At 42.0% G+C, this 20861-nt stretch overlaps 1 protein-coding gene, 1 long non-coding RNA gene and 1 pseudogene across 3 annotated transcripts in view; 2 read left to right on the top strand and 1 right to left on the bottom strand.

Annotated features, from left to right (window-relative positions):
* Positions 1-17293, top strand: part of NAA16 (N-alpha-acetyltransferase 16, NatA auxiliary subunit) — a 46073-nt gene extending 28780 nt beyond the window's left edge. The window contains exons 16-20 of the mRNA XM_081206251.1: positions 3497-3605; positions 5009-5107; positions 5225-5368; positions 14802-14899; positions 15824-17293. Of these exons, the coding sequence (XP_081062377.1) occupies positions 3497-3605; positions 5009-5107; positions 5225-5368; positions 14802-14899; positions 15824-16024 (651 nt within the window). The 3' untranslated portion in view covers positions 16025-17293. The remainder of the gene's footprint in view (positions 1-3496; positions 3606-5008; positions 5108-5224; positions 5369-14801; positions 14900-15823) is intronic.
* Positions 5796-8474, bottom strand: LOC308593900 (large ribosomal subunit protein uL15 pseudogene; annotated as a pseudogene). The gene has a single exon. The product of its transcript is annotated as a large ribosomal subunit protein uL15 pseudogene (transcript).
* A 1686-nt stretch (positions 17294-18979) lies between the features above and the next one.
* LOC308594059 overlaps positions 18980-20861 on the top strand; it is a 227903-nt gene continuing 226021 nt past the window's right edge. Inside the window, exon 1 of the long non-coding RNA XR_014011277.1 lies at positions 18980-19040. This is a non-coding gene — a long non-coding RNA (uncharacterized lncRNA). The remainder of the gene's footprint in view (positions 19041-20861) is intronic.

Genomic DNA, 20861 nt, shown 5'->3' with positions numbered 1-20861 from the left:
GTCAGCGTTTGCTGTTAGGCGTTGTTTCCGATGTGGGTCTTCAGCGCATCTAAAACGACAATGTCCGGAGTTGGTCAAGTCTCAGTTGCCGGTGCAGGAGCAGAGACGAGATCAGCAGCAGCAGCAGCAGCAGCGTAAAAAGAAATTCTTCAAACAAAAACAGTCGGCTCAGCTGGTGACCGGCGAGGTCAAGATTGCTGATGAGAAACAAGCTGTCTGGGTGGTCGATTCTGGAGCGTCTCGCCACATCGTGAATTCAGATGACTTGTTTGTTTCCAAGAACTCAGCACAGCGCAGCCAGGTGGCTCTAGCAGACGGAAGTACTTCCGAAGTGATTTCGGGGGGTGCAGTTTATGTTCCTTGTCTTCGTGAATGCCTGCAAAATGTACTTTGTGTGCCGTCATTAAGGAGCAATCTGATGTCTGTAGATTGTTTGCTGAAAGCTGGGTTTAAAGTGTATTTTGAAGGAGACAGTTGCATTATTAAGAAGGCTGGTGAGATTTTAGGCACTGCTAAGTCAGAGGGAGGCTTGTTTTGGCTTAAAGCAGGATCTCAAGTTGCAGCAGTAGTCAGTAAATCTCAGCCTGCAGTGAATAACAAAGCTATACATGACAACTGTGTGCACTTATTGCATAGGAAAATGGGGCATGCTTGCTGGAAAAGTGTACTAAAAATGTCTGAATTGGCTGATGGGGGTAATTTAAAGAGTTGTAACAAGTACCTTGATTGTAATGTCTGTAAAAAGGTTAAAACCCACAGAGTCTCTTACCCCAGAAGTGACAGAGTCAGTGAGTCACCGCTACAGCTGGTTCACATGGACGTAATTGGTCCATTTGCTGTAAGCAGGGGTGGATCGCGTTTTTCACTAACAATTGTGGATGACGCCACGCGTTATTCTTGGGTTTTTCCCATGAAGAATAAGGGTGACGTGTTCACTAAGTTTAAAGGCTGGGTGGCATCTGTGGAAAGATTTCTGTCCATTAAACTCAAAAGGATACAGACGGACAGAGGTGGCGAATTTATGTCAAATGCCTTTAAAGATTGGTTACAAAAGCGTGGCATTGGGCATAGAAAAACGAACGTTTTTTCCCCAGAGGAGAATGGCGTTGCAGAGCGAAAAAACAGATCTTTACAAGATATGATGTTTGCCATGCTTGATGATGCTAATTTACCCATGTCTTATTGGGGGGAGAGCATGCTCACCGCGTGTTATCTCCAAAATAGGCTCTTCCATCAAACAATAGGTACAACCCCATACTTTAAATTGTTTCAGAAAAAACCTAAAATTGACCATTTGCATGTGTTTGGATCAAAAGCCTGGGTATTAATTCCGAAACAAATGAGAAAGAAGGGAGATCCTAAGACCAAACAGCTAGTGTTTGTGGGTTACCAGGAGCTGGGAAAAGGTTTCCGCTTTGCTGAAGGGACAAATGGCATTGTGATCTCCAGGAATGCCAGTTTTTGTGAACATAGTGGCTGGGAGAGACTACATGCCAATACTGAGGTTTGGTTTGAGCCTTCCCAGGAGCTTCATGACTCTAAAGGTAGACACAGAGAATCAGAGTCTGAGGGGGAGGAAAGTTCAGATAAGAGCTCTCAAGAAAGTGGAGTTAGCCAAAGCCCAGTTGCTAAGCAACAAAAGAGAGGTCGTAGTTCTGAGGAGGAAAGTGGGTCAGAAGAAAAATTTTCTCCCAGAAGATCTAAAAGACAAAACAAAGGAGTGCCTCCAGTGCGTTTTTCCCCAGATACTGCAAATGTGTTTAGTGTAAGTGCAGAACCCAAGAGTTTTCAGGAGGTGTTAAAGTTACCAAAAGAGGAGGCAGAGCGCTGGAAACAGGCAATGGAGGAAGAGATGTCCTCTCTGAATGAGCACAAGGTCTTTACACCAGTAGCAGCGCCTGAGGGGGCAAAGATTGTAGGCTGCAGGTGGGTGTACAAAAGACTTAGGCCCGGTTAGGACATATCTAGGGTTGGAAGTGTGCTGGGCCCAAGATGGCAGCTGCCTAATTAGTCAGCAGAACAAAGTTAAACAACTACTGACTACATACAGAATGCAGGATTGCAAAGGGGCAGCGGTGCCTATGGATCCAGGTTTCATAAAAACACTTCACATAGATGAGAGTCCTGAATTTGAACACCCTGATGTATATCACTCTGTAATTGGAAGTTTATTGTATATAGCACAGTGGTCCAGACCTGATATTAGCTATGCAGTAGGCATATTAAGTAGATTGGTCTCAAAACCCACACTAAATGCCTGGAAAGGGGTAAAACAAGTTCTGAGGTATCTCAAGCAGACAATTGGCTATATGTTACAATTAAATTCTTCAGAGGATGAAATGTTGAGTTGCTACTGTGATAGTGACTGGGGAAATTTGCCAGATAGAAAATCTGTCACAGGACTAGTCATAATGGTCGGTGGAGCTTTAATCAGCTGGCGGTCACGCAAGCAAGACGTTGTAAGTGTGTCATCAACGGAATCAGAGTATGCTGCATTGAGTGAATTGTGCAACGAGGTGATTTATTTCAAGCATTTGTTAACAGATTTAAATGTAAATTGTGGAGAACCAGTACAAGTTTACATTGATAATCAAGCTTGTATAACCTTAAGTAAAACAGAGGGTTTCAAATCGCGTTCCAAACATATCTCTGTAAAATACCAAAATGTACGTTGCTGTGTACAAGACAATGTAATCACCTGTACTTATGTATCAAGTGAAGAAAATGTAGCAGATGTGTTAACTAAACCATTGGCAAAGATAAAGAACAAGCGAATGTGCAAGGGTTTAGGTTTGCTGGAAAAATAATCTCCTACATAGGTGTATTTGGTGTTAATTGTTCAGCAGAATCTGTGAGGGGGTGTTCAGTTTCTGTTTCAGTTTCTGTTAATTGGTTCTCGTGAGAAACTTGCAGATTCTAGCTTCACCAATTAACTCCAGCTGGTGGCAATTTACTCTTGGCAGAAAGCCCAGGTCTGCTTGACCTAGAAACTACTCACTCTGATTGGTTAACGAGCAGCACTCAACTCTGTTATCTAGGGATTGCTAGCACAGTTTGATGTGAGGTGTGTTAGGAGTTAGAAGTGCTGTGTATGGTTATGAGAGAGAGAGAGAAAGAGAAAGAAAGAGGATTTATTTTGCTTTTCTTTGTATGCAGAAACTCTGCTGGTTTTATTTTTCCTTTTAATAAATCCTGTAAATAGTTATTCTGAGTCTAGCTGCCTAGTCATCATCGCCGCAACTAGCTTCTTCGCTGTGCAGGAAAACTCTGCTACGTTTGGGCTAAAGCCAGTAGGGCTATGCCTGACACTCCAAAGTTCCATGAAATTCAACCTGTTTCATTGACTAGCTATCTTTTGGAAGGGCGGGTAACTATGATAAACACTATTAAATACATTGTGTGCCAAAATATATCAGTACGATTATTGCAAGCTTGATCTTTAGAGACTTTTTTGGTATGACTTCAGTTTATAACTAACTTGAATTTCTTTTGGCAGGTTGGCAATCCATTAGAGGAAGCAATTAAGTTCCTTATACCACTTAAGAATCTTGCGGCTGATAACATAGACACACATCTTTTAGCATTTGACATTTATTTAAGGAAAGGTAAAGTATATGTAATTGTGAAACAGGATTGTGAAATAACAGGATGATTTTTTAATAGTTACATGTGTAGATTTATCCATTATTACGTAGTTTTCAGGTTACCTGTCTGCAAAAACACTAGTCATCTCTGGGCTTGACTTACTGGGTTTTCCATTGTCTCACCTTGGTCACAATTGTCCGGCACTGCTGCTCAAATTATTCAGTTTTCTTATTGCTCTCTGCACATAGTGCCTGTCCTTAAATCCCTGCCCTGGCACCCTTTTTGCTCCCAGTTTCTGCGCAAGCTTCTTATCAAGACCTCCCTCTCCCCCCACCCCCTTGTCTCTCCATTTTTATATACCAACATATTCCTGTATTTTGGTGTCATTGGTCCAGCTCCACAATCCTCGGGTGTCCAAAGGTCTCCTGCCACTTCAAACAACACCATTTCTTATTTCCTGCCACTTATGCCTGAAACTTCCTCCCCATCGACCATCTCCCCTACTTCATTCAAATCCTCCTCCTCACCTTTTCTGTGATGCTTTTGCTACACTGTCATCATTCTCATAACCTTCTATGACTTAAATAACTTCACATTCAGCCCGTCTACCCCTGCCTCCATTCACCTGCCCCTTCTCTGTTGGGCAGAGTTTCTTGGTTGTAAGCCTGTTTCTTGGTTGTAAGCCCATGTCATGGGCTGGCTGGGCGCAGAGGAGCCAGGTGACTGGTGATGGAATGGCAATGAAAGGGAGAAGAAGGAGCAGATTTGGGAGGAGGTGGTGTCAGAAGAAGAAGTAGTAACAGGGTTTAGTGAGCAGGAAGAAGCAGTGGCAGAGAACAGTTCAGACTCCGAGGCTGAAGCAGAGGCTGGAGAAGATGGTCAAGAGGCAGAGGGGAGACAGGTTCCTGAAGAAGCCAGGGAGTTTCCCCGTCCTGCTGCAACCATTTCTCTACCCCTGGTCATCTAGAACATGCAGAGAAATGAAGAGCAGAACAGAGGTTGGTTGTGCGCAGAGACAGTCTATGACTGCTTAGGAAAGGCCTTGGAGACCAGTGGGACCTTCAGTCTTCGCAACTGCCTCATTCGGACAAGACCTACTTGCTCGGAAGAGTTGCTCGGACCACTAGGCCTGTGCTTTTGGGGCTTCTCTGAATAAAGAGTTAACTTCTCTGACACTGTATTTTTTTATTGCTGACCCACGTTTGACTTCAGCTCCTGGCAGCCCCATAGGGCAGGGACCTGGCCTTGCCTTGTTCATAAGCTGTCAGGTGCATATATAAATAATACGAGGTCTCCTTTATTTTGCATGTGACACATGAGTGAGCGTATGTGTGCAGAATGGTTGTAGCACAGCAATACAAACAGATTATTCAAATGTAAATAACATCATAAAAACTAGTTCTTTATTCTTGTATTTATGCAGGAAAGTTTCTCTTAATGTTGCAGTCGGTTAAAAGAGCTTTTGCTATTGACAGTAATAACCCGTGGCTACATGAATGTTTAATTAAATTCTCCAAATGTGGTAAGTATAAGATAAATCTGCTGTTTGCATGCTGTAAAACTGTGCTTGGAACACTGAGGTACAGTCTTGTCAGATGGTAACAACTATGTGCTTTGTTGTTGTTTTTTGCTTTTTTAGTGTCTGATCATAGTAATTTGCCAGAAATTGTGAACAAAGTCCTAACCCAAGAAATGCAGAAGATTTTTATTAGTAAAGATTTGGAAAGTTTCAATGAAGAATTTCTCAGACGTAATTCTACCTCCATACGGCATCTGCTGTCAGGTTGGTTTATTTGTGTTTTAAAGGATGACATTATGCCAAACCTGTGTTTTATGGTAGGCCTTGAAGCAGGTTCAGGAGAAGAGCCCTGCTCCACAGACCCAAGGTCCATCTAGCCCAGGACTCTGCCCCTGACAACCATAAACCTCTAGGAGGCTCCAGTGAGAGAGCCAGTGTGGTGTAGTGGTTAAGAGCGGTAGTCACGTAATCTGGGAAACCGGGTTCGTGTCTCCGCTCCTCCACATGCAGCTCCTGGGTGACCTTGGGCCAGTCACACTTCTGTGAAGTCTCTCAGCCCCACTCACCTCACAGAGTGTTTGTTGTGGGGGAGGAAGGGAAAGGAGAATGTTAGCCGCTTTGAGACTCCTGAAGGGGAGTGAAAGGCGGGATATCAAATCCAAACTCTTCTTCTTCTTCTTCTCCTAAGGCTTGAAGGCAGCCTGAAGTCGGTCAGTCACCATGAATTCAAGTTCTTTAAGGTCCTCTGTCTTCTAAAGCTGGTGACAGTCGTTCAGATAAAACAAGATGCTCTGGCTCATTACAGACTTCCTGGTTTATTCACTCCATACCCTCCAAGTGTCCAGGGACAGTGCCGAAATTACGAAAGCCATTCCGGGTTTTTTATTTGACCCCGGAATGTCCCTGTCCTCTGCCTATGCTGCCGCCGCCAAGCTTAGGAGAGGAGGAGGTGGTGCTTGGCCTGAGCTGTGACGCTGCAAGGGAGCATCCCATTGCCTCTCTCTGGTCGCTGGTGCTAGCCTCATCACTTGGGCTGCTCAAAGTGGCTGCTGGAGAGCAGGCAAGGAGGAGGGGCTGTGGAGGCCCACCCAGCCTGGTGTGACACATCGCAGACAGAGAGCAGGGCTGCCCTGGGCAGGAAGAAAGGGGAAGCGGAACAGAGTGCCAGGAGTCTTGGTTTTTCTTTTTTAAGCTGAAACGATGTTTATTTAAATCTGAGCACATAGAGAAGTCCTTATGCTAACTAGCACACAACCTCCACCAACTTCTTTTATTTTTTCTTCTGCTTTTCTGCTGAAGAACTTTGCTTTTGCAACTACAGGCTGCTTGGGCAGTTTCCCCTTGCCCAGGACTGTATAATAACCTGAGCGCACGACATCAATTACAGGTGATAATCCGGCTGGATTTTTGGCATACTTAAGCCTTGTCTGCTCACTAACAAGCGCCCACAGTTTTTCCAGGTTGACTGTGGGACAGAAGTGCTGGTTTTTCTTCAAGTGGTAATCCGTTCCAAAATAACCAGGATGGTATCTATCAAAGTTAATTATTGTGGTGGTGCAGGATGCTTTCTATGCTTACCAATACGACCATGGCCATGGCTGACATGACCTCACAGTTTCCTGGTCTTCCTCAGCCTTGAAGGCATCTTGGCAGCTCCAAGGAGATAAAGGAAAAGAGTGCTCCTCTCTCGAGATTTCACGGAAAGGAAGGAGTCTTGAATTTTAAAAACAATGCTTTGTGTGTCCGTGTCTAACCTTGCCCCTTTCTAAAATCATGTATTGGTTTGTGTTTTTCTTTCTGCAAATCTACCAAAGAATAAAATAAAATTGGGATTAAGGGGTTTTCGCAGGACGGTGGAGGGGGTATCTCTCGTCTGCTGTTGCTCCACAGCCATTAGTATTCAGAGGCGGAGTACCTCCGAACATCGAGGTCCCATGTAATCAGTATGACTCATAGCCATGGTACATTTCTTCTCCATGAATTGGAGAATTTGGCAAACACTCCCGCTGGTGGCAATGAACTCCATAACTTGGGTGAAGCAGCTCTTCCACCGTCCGGAATGTGCTGCTGGTCAGTTTCATTAGATGATTCCTAGCATTATCACTTCCAAGTTCAGAAGGAAGGAAAGTCTAAATCAGACAGGGCCAAACTTGGCCCTCCAGATGTTTTGGGACTACAACTCCCATCATCCCTCGCTAACAGGACCAGTTGTCAGGGATGATGGGAATTGTAATCCCAAAACATCTGGAGGGCCAAGTTTTGCCATGCCTGGCCTAAATAAGACTGAGAACTTGAAAAAACATTGCTAATTGTTGTCTTCATCATTTTGCAGTTTTATATATGTGTTTAGTCTACCACCAGTCTTTATGGGCTGAGGATTTCCATCTCTGTCGTCCCCATTGTCTTCTATTATTAGAATGCCTTCCCCCATTACTTCATCAGGTCTTTCCCATGGGGTTTTCTTACTCTATTATCTTTTTCTTTTGTGTGGTGTCTATTCTTAGTGGCTTCCGAACTGTAACTCACAATTTCAGGTCGTTAGCATGGATCTTGCTACATTTGCTGCCCTTTAAAAGTCATGTTTATTGTTAAATACACAGCCAAATTACAAAGCTAAATTACTTTAATTACTTTAATGAGGTAACTGTGGATAATTGAACTTAATTTTCTCTTGTCTTCATTAATTGCTTTAGTACCTGTGGCAAATAAAATATATATTCAGATTTTGTGTCATGGTTCGCCTTTAATTTAGACTTATTGGAGTTCAACGTGTAATGGTTGCAGTGAGAATTTGAAGTCAAATACCCGGTTCTGAATGAAGTAAGGTTTTTTCTCCTCCCAGAACCTCAGAATAATTGAGGTCATATTTTGCTGGCTTCTCTCTGGCCCTACTGCAGCTTAGGCTGGACCTATTGATATAAAATGGGGTGACCTTTGATGACAGTGCAGTGGTACCTCGGGTTACATACGCTTCAACTTACAGACTCCGCTAAGCCAGAAATAGTGTTTCAGGTTAAGAACTTTGCTTCAGGATGAGAACAGAAATTGTGCTCTGGCACAGGAGGAGGCCCCATTAGCTAAAGTGGTGCTTCAGGTTAAGAACAGTTTCAGGTTAAGTACGGACCTCCAGAACGAATTAAGTACTTAACCTGAGGTACCACTGTATGGGTGAATTTACTTTCTTGAGCTTCTTTGAATCCGGTATGGTGGACTTTGCTTTGTTGTAACCTGCTGATTTGACAGTCCTTGTTGCCTTGCTATGATTTCAAGCTTGTTTTTTGTTTTTTTACAATGTGCACAAGGCATGTTTAGCGTTAGTGAAAACTGAAGCAAAACATATCCTTAAGTTCTCCCTTTGAATGGTTTCCCTGTTCATGACTTCCGGGGGCGGCGCGAAACTGTAATGGCGGTCCTCTTCGAGCTCTGAAGAGGGGCTCCGCGGAAAAGGGTCGTTCGCTGCGGCATAGCGACGACCCATCAAGATAAACCACGGGTAGAGGGAGCCCGTGGCCGTGGGACTCGGCGGGCACCAGAAGCTGCTCCGAAAACACAGAAGGGACCCCGTAAGGAGACCCGGAGTGAAGGAGGGGTAGCGGTGCTGTGAGTTCATCGCTCTTTCCGCGGAAGCGAAGCCGCGCGGCTGTTACAGATGAGCGCTGATCCTTCTTCCTAAAATCAACGCTAAACTGCAAGCAACATACCCGTGAGTAAAGGGGTTTAAAATTTGGCAGAAGAAATTCGGTAAATTTGGCTGAAAGCGGGAGACGAGAAAAGGGAAGTCCGTCTTCCGACATTGCTGACAAGATCAAAGCAAAGCTTTTAAAAAACGGAAGCGTTTGAATCGGGACTGTGGGAAGCTTAAACTTTTTCGTGCTTTAAGATCTGCTTATTTTACTGAGCTGAAGGTGGAAATGGACATTGACTAAAAGAAGTAGTAAATGGTGACTTTCCTCCTATCTTTTTTCTCCTTTGGGCTGTTTTTTTAAAGAGCCAGATTGTCGGGCTGCCAGAGAGAGGGACTGTGTCAAACTGCGGAAACAGTTGCAAAACTTTGCTGAAACGTAACTGTTATATTTGAGCAGAAAAGACTGAATGGGATACTGTTACAAGCACCTTTCATGAAACTTTGTTGATCTATAAAAGGTGCTTTGGGAAACTTTGAGTTTATGAAGGGACTTTTGGACTAATGAATCTACTGTTTTGAAACAATTTGGAACTTTAATGGCGGATTACTTCCTTCTTTGTCTTTGAAACCTGGTGGTACTCCCCCTACAGGGCTTTCGGATTATAAAATCCTGGGAACTGTCTTTTGTTTTGAATTCCATCTCACTGGTTGTTTACTTCTGAATTTGCCTTTCCCATGGAACAATAGACAATTTGACCTTGAACATTGACAGATGTGTAATGAGTGGTGCAGGGAGAACAAGAGCATCTAAAGCAAAGGAAACTAAAGAGGCTAAGGAAAAAGAAAAGGAAAGAAGACAATTCGTACAAACAACGTTGACCCAAGGACGCCGTTCGTCGGTTCCAGCTGTACTGGTGACCCATAGAGAACAAGGGGAAACAACTGAGAAGTCCACTGAGGAAGATATGGCAGCAGGTGGGTCAGATACACTATTAAAACAAATATTGGAGCAATTATCAAGTCTAAACCAGAAGGTGGACGACCAGTCTGTGAAGATAGATAAAGCAACTTCCTCGATTCAAAAATTGACTGACCAAGTTTCCCAGCACACGCAAGCCATAGAGAAATTGCAAGGAGCAACAGCGGAAAATCGGGAATTAGCTGGAGAAGCAATCCAGAAAGTGGGAGCTTTACAAAAAGAGGTTGAAGAAATAAAAGGAGAAGTTAGGCCCCTGCACAAACAGGTGGGTGAACAACAAGTCTACCTGTCAATGGTGGAACTGAAAAACCGCGAGAGCAACATCAAATTGAGAGGCATCCCGGAACTCGAGCAAGGAGACTTGATTGGATACTTAACACAGGAATTCTCGAAGTTCTGGGGTTTAAAGGAAGATACAGATTTCAGGATAGTCTCGGCATATAGACTGGGAAGACTGGTAAGGAAAGACAGATCCAGAGACTGTTTGATAATTTTAAGAACAAAGGAAGAGAGAGACAAGATCCTAGGCCTTCATTTCAAAAAAGCAATTGAAATACAAGACAAAAGGGTGGAAATTTACAGAGATATCCCGAGGCAACTGCTGGACCTTAGAGCCACCTATACAGAATTAGCAAAATTGCTGAGACACAACGCAATTCCCTATAGGTGGGAGTTTCCACAGGGATTATCCTTCACCTACAAAGAAAGGAAGGTTAAAATAAGAACACCTGAAGATAACCAAAAGTTCCTTCACGACCACGGAGAAGATCTCCAAAAAGGAGCGGATTGGCTTCCAGGTTTACCAGCACCAATACTGCCCGGAAGTGGGCCAACGCCTACACCCTCGGGATCTGAGAAAAAGGAAGACACCCCATCTTAAGAACATTTTAAATAGAACAGGATGTCTCTGCAGCTACTTAGTTGGAACATAAATGGCGGGAATTCTCCGGAAAAAAGGAGAAGGATATTTCATATCCTAAAAAAAGAACAATTGGATGTAATATGTCTGCAAGAAACACATGTGACTAGGCTCCACAGGAAAGTATTAATCAATAAAAGACTTGGCCAAGAATTTATCTCATCAGACAAAGTTAAAAAAAGAGGAGTTGTAATTTATGCAAAGGAGAACCTGTCGCCAAAATTTTTATTCAAAGATGATCATGGAAGAATTCTCGCAATTGAAATCCAAACACAAGGGGAAAAGATTTTGATACTAGGAGTTTATGCGCCAAATGATGGAAAATCAGAATTCTACAAGAAGCTGCATGAGACAATGTTGGACTATTTGGACTATGCTAATATCATTGTGATGGGAGATATGAATGGGGTGGTGTCTACAAATATGGATAAATCCCAAAATCAAAACTTAACAACAGACGGCAGACTCCCTAAAACCTTTTTTGAAATGACAGACAATATGGACTTGATTGACATTTGGAGGACAAGGAACCCCTTGGGTAAAGAAGGAACCTTCTATTCTGAGGCCCACTTGTCATGGACACGAATCGACCAAATTTGGATATCTAGAGGGCTGGCTCCGAAAACGAGAAAAGTGGAAATCTGCCCAAAAACCTGCTCCGACCATAATGCCTTAAAAATGGAACTGAGACTTTTTCCAACTGGATCCTTCAGATGGAGAATGAATGACACCTTGCTAAGAGATCAAGAGATTGTGAAGAAGGCCCAAAAAACGCTAAAGGACTACTTTGAAATAAATTTGAACACTACGGTGGAGAAAAGAATAATTTGGGACGCAAGCAAAGCTGTAATGAGAGGGTTTCTGATACAACAGAATACAATAAAGAAAAAATTTTGGAATGGAAAAAAGGAAAAAATTCTAGAGAAAATAAGTGAAGGAGAGAAAAAGCTGAGAACTAATCCGAAGTCAAAAGAGGTGCTAAGAGAGATCAAATTCCATCAAGCACAATATTCGAAATTGATTAATCAAGAGATTGAGTGGAAAATTAAACAAATGAAGCAGAGATCGTTTGAATCAGCAAATAAATGTGGAAAGTTGTTAGCTTGGCAATTGAAAAAAAGACAAAAGCTAAACACAGTCACAAACCTGGAGATTCAAGGAAAAATAGTTCAGAAACCAGAAGAAATAAGAAAGTGCTTCCACAGATACTTCAAGGAACTTTATGCACAGGGGCCTCAGAAAGAATCGGATATAGACCAATTCTTGAGGACAAATGGACTATCTAAAATAAGTCAAGATAAAAGATCAATTCTCAACAGTAAAATAACTCAACAGGAAATTGAAGGTGCCATCCAAAATATGCAACTTGGCAAATCTCCAGGCCCAGATGGTCTCACCTCCAAATATTATAAGACTCTGAAGGATTGTTTGATACAACCGTTGTTGGAGGTTTGCAACCAGATTATGGAGGGGAGAAGGGCACCGGAAACGTGGAAAGAAGCATTCATCACATTGATTCCCAAGTCAGAGAAGGAAAAGACTCAGCTTAAGAACTACCGTCCCATCTCACTCCTGAATGTGGATTACAAAATATTTGCAGACATTTTAGCAAGTAGACTTAAAAACGTTTTAAACGAAGTAATTCACAAGGACCAAGCAGGCTTTCTCCCTGGTAGACATATGTCTGATAACACCAGGAATATTATTGATATATTGGAGCTGTTGCGAATTAGAAACACAAGGGCTGCTTTAATCTTTATTGATGCGGAGAAAGCATTTGATAACATTTCTTGGATGTTTATGAAGAAAAATCTGAAGGGGATGGGAGTGGGACGGGGGTTTGAAAATGGACTAGAAGCAATTTATTCAGAGCAAAAAGCCAAGTTGATAGTGAACAATGTGGTGTCGGATGAACTTCTAATTGAAAAAGGGACACGACAGGGGTGCCCTTTATCCCCTCTGCTATTTATCTCTGTTCTGGAGGTATTGCTGAATATGATTAGGGAGGACCAGTTGGTGCAAGGTATAGAGGTCGGAGCGAAACAATATAAACTGAAAGCCTTCGCAGATGACCTAGTCTTGACAGTACAGGAGCCAGTATCTAGCACAAAAAGAGTTTTGGAACTTATTTTGGAGTTTGGTCGGGTGGCGGGATTCAAGTTAAACAAACAAAAAACTAAGGTTTTGGTCAAAAATTTGACACCTACAGAGATAGAGGGGTATCAGAAAGAGACAGAGCTAAGTGTGGTTAAAAAAGTGAAATACCTGGGGGTATACTTGTCCACCAAAAATTTAAACCTTTTCAAAGATAACTATGAAAAATGTTGGTCGGAAATTAAAAAAGACTTGGATATCTGGTCAAGATTGAAACTTACCTTGTCAGGCCGAATCGCAGCTATAAAGATGTGTGTTTTGCCAAAAATGCTATTCTTATTTCAAACCCTTCAGGTCGTGGACAGAATGGAATGTTTTGGAAAATGGCAGAAGGATATTTCTAAGTTTGTCTGGCAGGGCAAAAAGCCCCGAATAAAATTTAAAATACTAACCGACTCAAAAGAAAGAGGGGGGTTTGCCCTGCCGGACTTAAGGTTGTACTATGAAGCTGCAGCCTTCTGCTGGTTGAAGGATTGGTTCCTGTTGGAAAACACCGATGTCCTAGATCTGGAGGGGTTTGATAATGTGTATGGTTGGCATGCATACTTGTGGTATGACAAGGCGAAGGTTCATAAATTGTTCAAAAACCATATTGTCAGAAAATCAATTTTTGCCGTTTGGATGAAGTATAAGGATTTATTAGAAAACAAGACCCCGAGGTGGTTATCACCTGTGGAAGCCAAGATTTCTAAAAAAAAGCCCAATATGGAGGCCTATTGGCCAAAATATTGGGAACTGATTGAAAGAGTTGGAGACAATTGGAAGCTCCAAAACCAGGACAAATTAAAAGGTAAGGTGCGAGATTGGTTACATTATGCTCAAATTCAAGAGGTATTCAAAATGGACAAAAAAGTGGGTTTCCAGTTGGAGAAATCGAAACTGGAGACGGAGTTACTAGAACCAAAGACTAAGGTACTTTCGAGGATGTATGACTTGCTGCTTAAATGGAACACACAGGATGAGACAGTTAAATCTGCTATGATAAAATGGGCACAGGATGTAGGACACAACATTATGTCTGAGGACTGGGAAAGGTTATGGAACACCGGTATGAAATTCACGGCATGTAGTGCCTTGAAAGAGAACATTATGAAAATGGTATACCGGTGGTACATGACCCCAGTCAAGTTGGCTAAAATATACCATCTTTCTGATACTAAGTGTTGGAAATGCAAGGAGGCAGAAGGGACATTCTTTCACCTCTGGTGGACCTGCCCGAAAGTAAAGGCCTTTTGGGAAATGATACATAATGAGTTGAAAAAGGTATTTAGATATACCTTCTCTAAGAAACCAGAGGCCTTTCTTCTGGGCATGGTGGACCGGAAGGTGCCAAAGAAGGACAGAACCTTGTTTATGTATGCAACCACAGCAGCTAGGATTCTTATCGCAAAGTTCTGGAAGACACCAGATTTACCCACACTGGAGGACTGGCAGACGCAGCTGATGGACTACATGGAGTTGGCGGAAATGACCGGCAGAATTCGAGATCTGAGCGAAGAAACAATGGAGGAGGACTGGAAAAAATTTAAGGACTATTTGCAAAAACATTATAAGTTGTGTGAGTGTTAAGATTGTGCACGATTAAGAAACGTTATGCTTCTGCAATTTATTTTAAGTAAATGATAAAGTAAGTATTGATGGAAAAAAATGAGACAAACTAGAAACAAAATATTATGTTTATTAAGAGTGTTAAAATTAAATTACAAATTTTTGAAATTGGTAACATAATAAATACAAAGGTATAATAAGTTGGGAAATAAGATAACAAATTGCTGAATTGGTTAGAATGATGAACGCAATGCTGAGAGGATGCGAGGAGGTCCAAAAAGATGTCGAAAAAATTTTATAATGATCTTTTCTTTTTTTTTATGTTTTTCTTTATATATATGGAAAATGTTTCTTGTATATTGTTGTCCAAACAAATTTGTTCACCTATGGAAAGAAACGCAATAAAAAATTTTTATAAAAAAAAAAAATGAATGGTTTCCCTGTTCATAAATCTATGCCACTTCTTTTTCAGGTGCCAAGATGATGTATTTCCTGGACAACTCAAGACAAGAGAAAGCTATTGGCATTGCGACTAAACTAGATGAAACGATGACAGACAAAAATGTGAAGGTAGTTCATTATTACGATTGTGAAACTGAAGTTTCTGGATAGTATGCTGTTGTGAATAGTGCATGAGGTAACATGTGCATGAGCAGGTGTGGGGAACCTTTAGCCCATGGGTAGGCAAACTACGGCCCAGGGGCCGGATCCAGCCCAATCGCCTTCTCAATCCGGCCTGCGGACGGTCCGGGAATCAGCGTGTTTTTACATGAGTAGAATGTGTCCTCTTATTTAAAATGCATCTCTAAGTTATTTGTGGGGCCTGCCTCGTGTTTTTAAAGGAGTAGAATGTGTGCTTTTATTTAAAATGCATCTCTGGGTTATTTGTGGGGCATAGGAATTTGTTCATTTCCCCCAAAAAAATTTATTCCAGCCCCCCACAAGGTCTGAGGGACAGTGGACCGGCCCCCTGCTAAAAAACTTTGCTGACCACTGCTTTAGCCCTTCTTATGTTGTACTGCAACTCCCATCACCCCTGATCATTGGCCATGCTTGGTAGTGCTTATGGGAGTTGCAGTTCAGCTGAAGCTTACCCACTCCTGTATTAGAGGATAAACGGGAAGGTAAACAGCGTTTCCGTGCGCTCTGGTTTCCGTCACGGTGTCCCGTTGCACCAGAAGTTTAGTCCTGCTGGCCACGTTACCTGGAAAGCTGTCTGTGGACAAACGCCGGCTCCTTCAGCCTGAAAGCGAGATGAGCGCTGCAACCCCATAGTCTCCTTTGACTGGACTTAACTGTCCAGGGATCCTTTACCTTACCTATTAGAGGATAACACATGGAAGAAAACAGTATTTTGACTTCCAGTGGAAAAGAAAAAAGATCGCAGCAGCAGCCCTACACTTGAGAGAGGAGCTAATAGGGAGGGGTGTTTCTGTTGGGGTTATTTTGTGGAAGACACCCCAACTTAAAAATAATCCTTTTTTCTATCTTCAGACTTTAACAACGGTTTTGGAATCCTTACTTGATGGCAGCTTTGGAGTCAGCCCCACCCAGAGTGATGAGTATCGGCTGGCCTGCCACAAACTCTTTCCTTTAGCATCTGCATTTGTCTCTCCCACGAAGGAAGATGATGGTAGCTTTGCATCGATCAATCATACAGCCATTCATCACAGTGTGCTGTCCAATGAAATTTAAAGCCGAGCAATGAATGGGATTGTGCTCTCTTCCAGACTGGTTGAACATAGTTCAGGGTTTCTACTTCCGAACACATTGGGAAAATTCAAACAGGCAGTTGAATGAAAATGTCCTGTGCTATGAGCTCATTTCTCTCAACAGGAGCTGCTGATATTTATGTAGACATCTATCTCTGCATAATACTGGTTATGTTTATATTTGTACAGTTATGGATCTTTTTATCCAAAATCATGGACACAAGAGATTGACCATTCACATGAATGCTGTTACATACTCAAATAAGTACAGCCACTTCTTATAAAACCTATTGGATTAGCAAACTTGGCAAGTTAAAAGGGTTATCATACTTGTCCATTGTTTTCAGCTTTTTTATTTGTTTCTTTCAAAGCACAAATCCTAATTATGGGTGAGGGCAATTTTCTGTTTATTTAAAGCATTTTATGGAAACTGTGCTTAATTCGGAGAGCTTATTTGTGTTTTTAAATTGTTATGCTTTTTTTAAAAAAGCTATAACCTCCTTTTTCTCGTAACTATTAGTTTGAACTGTTTATTAAATATTTTTGAACTATTGAATACCCGCTATTACTGTTTAGATACTTGTTTCTTCACCACTTACAAATTTTGAAATATTATTCCACTTTTTTGGGGGGGGGGGCGAGGGTACGACAACATAGAATGTGGCCAATCCCAGATAATAAGTTATGTTTAAATATGATGTTGAGCTCTGTTAAAACTCACAAGAAGTGAACTTCAGTTTTTGCTGAAGGATTGATTTAAGTGCTATAAAGCAATTAGTGGTTAATATTTACTTTAACAAATTTAAATGAGCACAATTAGTTTGTCTACAAATCACAGTTAATATTTTTCTTTGTATTTTGGTGCATTAATCCAAATGGATTATGTCTACAACATATCAAAGTTCTAAGTCAACCATCTTAAATGTTTTACTTCATGGCATCAATGGCTATTCATGACAACTTTATATAAACTGCTGTCCAAACTTAAAATACACCCTGGCTTGTACAGAAAATCCATTTTCTGAAAAATAATCGAACCAGTTTATTTTCCTTTTTATGGTTAATGTAAATATTTAAGTAATATTACTTAGGCCCTATGCAAAATCCAAGAAGGGAAGTTGTATCAAGACAGACAGTTACCTTGAAGACAGTCTCTTCTGACATCTGTTTAGAATCAATAGTTGAATGAAAAATTCACTGTAAAATAATGCCAACTGATGTAATGCTGTAATAAATTATTTTGTACACATTGGCTTTGGTTTTGTGTTTCTATATATATTGAATGTTTATTTTTACGGGGCCGTGGTCATGAAATTTTTCTTTTAAAAACTATGAAAATGATGACCACAGGATGCTGCCTTAGACCTCATCAGACCATTGCTCCATCTAACTCAATATTGTCTACTCAGTCTGGTAGTAGCTCTCTAAGTTTCCAAATAAGATAATTTCCCCAGCTCTTATCTGAAGACAACAGGGATTAGAAATTGGGGCCTTCCACATTCAAGGTAAATGTTCTACCACTGAGCTGTGGAATTTTTGAGCCACATGTTGACCTGGAGGGGGTTTCTAGTAGATCAGAACTTACCACCACCATGTGATGGCCTTGTCTGTCAGCAGTGGTTTTCTAAGGCAGAGTTTATCCATCAGGTTATTAGGAAAGATCCACATCTCCCATTAGTAAATGTGTGTCAACAACAAGAACCTGAAGAACAAGCCTTGTTGGCTGATGAACACTTGTTTCACCTTTGCTAAACATTGGAGAGACTTAGAAGGAAGACTGATTGATTGATTGAATTTACCATATATACTGCCCTATACCTGAAGGTCTCAGGGCCATTCACACAACCTCCTCCTGCACTGGTTTAATTTAGCTCTTCTTTCAGATCCAAATGCAGAACACTGGGTTTTGTGAAGGTTTCTCTAGGGTTTCGGTGTTAACTAATTCTAATATCCATTGTGGGATGTTCATGAATCTCAGTGAGAAAGGAAATATGTAAGAAGTCTCTAAAGAAAACAAGAAAGGCAAAAGATGAGTTTTATAAACAAATGCACGCATGCATGCACACACACATATTCTATATTGCTTTGAGGAGCTCACTTCCAGGTCACCGATTCAAAACACAGCTTTTAGCGTTTGTTAATTATTATGTTAATGCCTCTGTGATTTCTTACGTTAAGATGCCTTCTTGGCTCCCACTCAAGTTCTGCTGTTAGACATCTGTTCACATTACAAAATCCACAATCGTAGTGAAGTTAGACTGCCAAATTCAGTAGCAGCTTCTGGGTTAGAATTTATCCGATTCTTGTAATATGATGTAATAGAAGCAGATTGGTAAAAGCTCACTTTCTTGAGTTACCTGCTAAGTCACAGACTTATTTATCTATTTATCACCTTCCCCTTTTTATGAAGATTACCCACCCTGGGATCCCACAGCTAATTCTTCCCTGGTCTCCTCGCTGGCCCAAATAGGACTAATTTAGCCAACTAGATCATCTGGTGATCACCTAATGTTTATTGGATGGATTTTCCCCTAAATTGATTTTTGAATTCTGAATTTATTGTTATTCACATTTTATACTGTATTTTAGGCTGTTTTTTGTTGCATCAATTAATGTTTTAAATTTGTTAGCTGCCCTGAGCCTGGTTTTCTGAACCAGGAAGGGTGAGGTATAAATAAAAAATTATTATTATTATTATTAATGGCATCCTATAGAATAAAAAGTTCTCTTGGTGCTTACAGTAAGTAAATATAAAAGCAATCATTTCTTGACTGGAAGGTTCTTGGGGTGATCATGTTTGCACTGAAAGAAGGGAGTTGTTGTTTAGTCGTGTCCGACTCTTTGTGACCCCATAGACCAGAGCACACCAGGCACTCCTGTCTTCCACTGCCTCCTGCAGCTTGGTCAGACTCATGCTGGTAGCTTCGAGAACACTGTCCAACTATCTCGTCCTCTGTTGTCCCCTTCTCCTTGTGCCCTCCATCTTTCCCAACATCAGGGTCTTTTCCAGGGAGTCTTCTCTTCTCATGAGGTGGCCAAAGTACTGGAGCCTCAGCTTCAGGATCTGTCCTTCCAGTGAGCACTCAGGGCTGATTTCCTTCAGAATGGAGAGGTTTGATCTTCTTGCAGTCCATGGGACTCTCAAGAGTCTTCTCCAGCACCATAATTCAAAAGCATCCATTCTTCAGCGATCAGCCTTCTTTATGGTCCATCTCTCCCTTCCATACATCACTACTGGGAAAACCATAGCTTTAACTATACGGACCTTTGTCGGCAAGGCGATGCCTCTGCTTTTTAAAGAAGGGAGTACTGCACATTAAGGCCTGCTCACCGCAGCTCAGCCCCCTGACCTTGGCTTTCAGCAGAAGAGCTGCCATGGGGCAGGAACATGCGGCGCAAGGAGGAGCCTTGGGCAACAGGGCCGCTCAGTCCCAGGAAGGAGCCTCCAGGGGTACGGCTGTGCACTTGCATGCTCACTGTTCAGAGCTGCTCCTGGCTCCATTGGGGGGTGGGGGGCAGAGCAAGTGGACCCCTTGGGCATGAGGCAAAGCACTTGGAGGGGCCACTCCTTGTAGCCTTCCTTCTCATAGCTGTCAACTGTCCCATATTTGGCAGGAAACTCCCTTATCCCAGCGCCGTGTCCCGCTGCGGTCCCGGATTGATGATGTCCCTTAAATTTCCCGGATTTCATGCTCGCCCGGCTCGGGAGGAAAGCGGCGTATTGGGGTCCTCCGCCTTGAAAGAGAGAGCGCACACGCTGCCATGTCTCCGTCTCTCCCTTTTCCCCCTCAGGGGCGCGTCGTGAGGAGATGGGGGGCGGGCGGGCAGGCAGCCTCTCTCTTGCGAGACTTCCTGAGGGAGGAGGAAGAGGAGGGGATGGGGAGGGATGCAGAAGGGCGGCGCTTCAGCTGCTGCTGTGGCGCCGCAACCACCTCATGCCAGGCTCGCGGACGGCGTGGGTGAGAGTCTCCCTCCCTCTCAGGTGGGGAAGGGCCGATGGAACTCCTTGCGCCAGGACGACGGCAGCCCCGACGTGCTGCTTAGCATCTCCTCCAACCAGTGCAGCATCTTAATGTAGTGATTTTCCCCTCTATTTTTATAAATCATTTGTTTTTTGGTTTTTTTAAATGATATTTATTGAAATTTTACAGACAATACAAGATTAAAAATAAGACATAAAAAGGAATAACAATAATAAAAGAAAAAAGATACAAAATTACAAAAACAAAACACATAAAAAGTAAGAAAGAGTTAAAAAGAAATCACTATTTTCATGTCTTATATTTCATTTACTTGTTTCCTGACCTCCTCACACCCCCCTTTTTTGTATTCCAATTCACATAGTTAATTCAGCAAATCCTTACCCTCTATCATTTATCTTTACTCAATATCTTAACCTATTATGACTATATATTTTAAACCATTGTCAATCCATATTCACATATTCGTCAATTTTTTTACCAATACCGCTTATTTTTATTTTTATAAATCATTTGTCCATCCATAGTTCAAATTTTTACTACAAGTTTTCTGTCAATCCTACCAATGTATGTAACTCTTTACAATAGCTTTTCAACTAAATTATAAACTTTCCCCATTCTTTATTAAAGAGGTCCTCTTCCTGGTTTCTAATTCTGCCTGTAAGCTTTGCCATCTTGACGTCGTTCATCAGTTTTGTCTGCCACTCTTCTTTGGTCGGAGTAGTAGACCCTTAGGATCATCTAGTCCAACCCCCTGCAAAACACAGTCAGTGGCAGCAAAAGCAGCATGGCTCCATCAGTGCCGGATTTCTGTATAAACTAAACCAAAACCCCTTATTT

This window comes from Podarcis bocagei, assembly GCF_964188305.1.
Source record: "Podarcis bocagei genome assembly, chromosome: 8".
NCBI lineage: Eukaryota > Metazoa > Chordata > Lepidosauria > Squamata > Lacertidae > Podarcis > Podarcis bocagei.
This window is presented reverse-complemented; position numbering and strand designations above follow the sequence as displayed.